Below are 4,602 nucleotides of genomic sequence, written 5' to 3'. Positions count from 1 at the left end.
TATATATATATACTTGGTATCCCATCTTAAAAGAACCATTTAAATTTCTGTTTAGAAAAACGTTTTAAAGAAAAACGTTTTAAACAAAAGTTGCAGGGTTCAGAGAGGTACATCCAATGGTGACCTTATCTTTATAGAGGTATTTTTTTCAAGGTTATTTGAAGGTTAACTTCTGTTTTTTTTAAGTGGAATGGCCTATTTTTAATAGGCTATTTCACTTAAAAAATCGGAAATCGATACAAAAGGAAATTTTATGTTAAAAACATATAGCAAAATGTGGGGTCAAATTGGTCTCAAAGGATCACTTCAAGATCAGAAAATATTTTATTCCAGAAATGAATAAAGCATATTCGAGCAGTTTGATATTCAATTATATTTCATATCATGTAATCAAGCTGACTCCAGAAGTCATTGTCAACTTGATTTTTTTCTAAATAAAATCTCATTTATGAGTACCTTTGCCTTTCGCGATCTTGGGTGTTTGTTTAATATGAATTTTCTTCCTTCTCACGATTTTTAGGTGCTCCTATATTATCTAAGTAAATGTTCAAATATCTGCTCATTATTGTCTAGGCATACGAGGTCTGATTATTAAATAACGAGACTGCGCGCGCAGAAGTCGTACTAGAGGGTTAAGGGGGAAACGAATGCAGCGTTGGATAGGTGGAAGTGTCTACTATTCCAGTACGAAAACTCACTTTTGTCGCCGAAGTAGTATTTTTTCTATAGAGGTTAGAAACAAACGTGTTTTTTCTCGTGCCGATAACAATGTGTGACGAAAAACACGAGCAACGCATGTTTGTATTTAATCCACCCTCGTAGCAACGAGCGATGTTCAATTCCATGTTATTATCGACACCTGCGATCCAGTAGAACGTGAGCGGAATCTGCATTGGCTGTGGGGTTATCGTCACTACGTTCCTCATGGTATTGTCCGCGATGCGCATAACGTCTTTTATACTGCATATCAGTCGACTTACTCCATAATCCTTATGGAGATGGAATTGCATGATCGTGTAAAACATCTCCTTAGCAACTACTAAGCAGATTATGCCGTTTTGGTACATGCATCCGGAGATTAACGCATTCACTAAGACTATCTGAAGCAACCACGCCAAGACGCTATACACTCACCAAAATATCGGTAACGACGTATCGTCGGTAGTCATCGGCAGCAGATTGCCCGAAATCATGTTCAGTCGAACACAAAAGATTCACGCTTTGGAAGTCCATGGTCGCGTATTCAAAGTCTCTTCCACAGCTAATTGCTTGGTGTTCTGTATTTATCGCGATTTCACAATTCCTTCAACGTACTTGTATGTATTTCGCGCAAGAATGATTCTTTCTCATTCGCGGAAACCGTTTCTCCTATATATAATTTATAAGTGACTCTCGTGAATTATCATCTAGCTTTGCGCGCCGTTACGCGAGTGAGGACATGTCATCAAGTTCCTTTTGTTGAATTATTAAAAAATTAAGAGACACGATCATTGTAAAAGTTTTTTAGAATTTTCATATCATTAACGATTCAATATACGAGTATCTTATAGATAGATAATTTTGCTGTATGCGTCCTATCGTATGGATATGAGTTCATGAGTCGCGCACACCAGAAAGGATGACAAAAAAAGATCGAGTCGTTAAACGTAAGATTTTATTTTTTATTTTGCTTACCGAATGCAAATAGATGCTTTCATCAGTTTGCAATTATTTTATAATTATCCGTACGCTACAAAACTACGATTATATTATGGTTGACTTTGTTTGGCTCATAGAAATTTCAAATAGTTGCAGTGCAATCTATTTAAAACTTGCATACCCACAAAAAAGAAAGGAGTGATAAGCAAAGTTAGAAGGACTGATAGTATCTCCACAAAAATATCGTAGAAGGTTTATTCTCATAAACTAAGTATAACAACGTTTAAGTTTAATTTTTATTGATCGAATCTATTTGCTGCATGATAAGAGGCGAAATAAGACAGAAAGCTACGTTGTTGCAAATGTTCCAAGTCCTTTCTTAAATGGTCAGGAATAAGTTTATTTCTTTACAATTTTACCATAATCCATCCTCTACATACTGCACTTTAATATTGTTAATTTTAATAAAATTGTATTTACTATCGTTCGTACTGAAACTAAGTTGCGGACATTACGAAAATACAATTTCAGTTATCGCATTCCTTAATTTCTGTCTTAATAATAAGAATGATATTTACTATATAGAAAAGTGCATAACACGCATTTTTTAGGCACTTCTTATTATTTAAATAATCCTTAAAAGCAGAAGAGCTATCGAATAAGATTGGTTTAAAATCTAGGATATGCAAATTCGAAAATTTAGAAGAGTGTCAGTAAATACGAATATAAATCATAATACATCAGCTAAAAACAGCGCGTAAAAACTCACCGCCATGAACGAGGGCAGAGACAGATTAAATTTTTCAAATCGCGACAGTCTGCACTCTAAACGATTAGTCGTTATCAGCATTATAAATATACGTTTTATAAACGCTCCGTGTTTGTACCATTCTTCATGAAAAGCTTTGTTAGTTATTTCGATAGTCTATATTAAGTACACAATGAATGTTTTCAAATTAAATTTAGTACAAACAAAATTAGGTACTCAGTCAAAATAATAATTAATAAGATTAATATCCAAGGAAAAGAACTTACCGCATCTAACAACTGATGCACACAATAACACAATAGATAGAGTTGAACTGTGCCACCGCAGGCGTATATAACAACTCCTGCGCTTTCCACGAAGCTCGTGGATGATACCTGACATTTCATAAACACATATCGCTGATATACTATAATCGATAACAACAGAGTATAGATTGCGACATCGATCACAAGCGCCGCCTACCACTAAGGATTATTTAGTCTATATCTAAGGAGGATAATTGATGTTATAGATTTTACTTACTACTAATAACATGAAGGCAATAGAGCAGAAGCGAAAAACGTTGTTCACGTATATTAGGCTGAAGTTTAGCGATAGCAGCTCTTTCAACATAAGCGTCACGCTGAAACAGAACATATCGCGCGCGCATACATAGATTGCATTAAAGATAAAATCAAATAAATCAATATTTAAATAAATATTTTATTAAACTTCCAATTGTAGTTGAATTGATAAGAAACCTGTCTACTTGCGCATTACAGTAAATTATTTCATACACAACTTGTTCGTGATTTCTCGACACCGATTGAATTCTTTTCGAAAGATTTCCAAAATATTTTCTATCTTCATCAAGAATCACCAGACATTGTACTCACTAAAGCATGGCGTTGTGATGTCGACACAACGCTTTGATCTGCATTTTCGTGCACCGATCTACCTCAGAATATCGTTCTTTTCCGATAGGACCGTTGAGATTACTCTTTAGACATCCGTCTCGTATCACCAGTGACAGCTTCAACGCAATGTATCGATACTGCGCCGTTACTAGTAGTATCAGATGTATCATGTATGTGTCGGCGGCAATCTTCTTCGTAAAAATGTACGCGCTGCTAGTTGACACGATGAGGCTTCCCACCACAAAAACCCCGGTGGAGAACGGTTCTGTGCCGAAGGCGACCGGCATCTTATAATCCAAGTAAAAGAAGAGATCCTTCTGAAACATCAACACATACGGTGGGCTACACCACAAGATCACGGACCCCACGCCGGTCAACCAACAAAATTTGAGAGGCATATCCATCGACTTGAGGGTTGTTCTCACGATATTCCGCATTAGCTCATCGTCCAAGAACATGATGTCGTTTAGTTTCTTGATCAAGCGTTGTATCAGCCCCCTGCATGAGTGAAGTCGCACAACTACGAAAAACACCTCAAACGTGATTGCGACGCCAATCATGCCGTTTTTCACAGCGGTCTCCATTGGTACGAGAAAGCATCCGGGGATTAATATGCTCATTTGAATAATTTCCAGTAGCCATATTGCGATGCTATACATCTGCCAGTATATTGGAAACGACAAACCGTTAGCAGTCATCGGTAGCAGATTGCCTGAGATCTTGTTCAATCGATCATTGAGAGGATTTACACTTCGGAAGTCCATCGTGATCGCTCTTTTTTGCGTTCTGAAACGTTCTGCGGAAAAGAGCGCGTGGAAGTAGTACGATCCATTTACTCTCGACTGAAAGAGTTTGAGGACGCAAATTTATACTATACAGTCCGTCACTTTTACGCTACATATTTAACGTAAATTTCAATGGTCTAATTTTATGAGTTAATGAATTAATAATATTTTTAGAAGTCTTTATATTTTAAAACTCTTAATATAGATTTCCTAGTTCGAAATTTTAGTCATTTGGTAATTATTACCTATTTCCTAGATCTAAATTCTAATTAATATTCCTTATCAATGCGTTATTCGACTAGAGAATCATGTTTGATTATTAGTCAAACTTTCGAAAGCTTTTCAAATAACACATTAAGTTATACGAAACTTAATTTTACACATATTTTTAATCAAAAGAAATGCGACAGAATGAATTTCAACTCGAAGCTCAATGCATCTTTCTCATTATTTGTTTAATATGTTTTAATTTTGCCACATAATTCTAATTACTTTTTTATTTCATATAATTATG

At 35.6% G+C, this 4,602-nt stretch overlaps 1 protein-coding gene across 1 annotated transcript; it reads right to left on the bottom strand.

The window, feature by feature from the left end:
* Nucleotides 1-980: 980 nt before the first annotated feature.
* LOC106747602 lies at nucleotides 981-4,067 on the bottom strand (the record flags this gene model as incomplete). Its single annotated transcript, XM_014625277.1, has 5 exons — nucleotides 3,283-4,067; nucleotides 2,930-3,029; nucleotides 2,674-2,781; nucleotides 2,408-2,563; nucleotides 981-1,100 (listed from the first exon to the last, which is right to left on the bottom strand). Coding segments are annotated over exons 1-5 (1,269 nt in total), but the record flags the coding sequence as incomplete, so codon positions are not given.
* Between the last annotated feature and the right edge of the window lie 535 nt (nucleotides 4,068-4,602).

This window comes from Dinoponera quadriceps, unplaced genomic scaffold (genome assembly GCF_001313825.1).
Source record: "Dinoponera quadriceps isolate SergipeBrazil2010 unplaced genomic scaffold, ASM131382v1 scaffold270, whole genome shotgun sequence".
Taxonomy (NCBI): domain Eukaryota; kingdom Metazoa; phylum Arthropoda; class Insecta; order Hymenoptera; family Formicidae; genus Dinoponera; species Dinoponera quadriceps.
The sequence above is the reverse complement of the archived record's forward strand: the minus strand, read 5'-3'. Positions and strand labels throughout refer to the sequence as shown.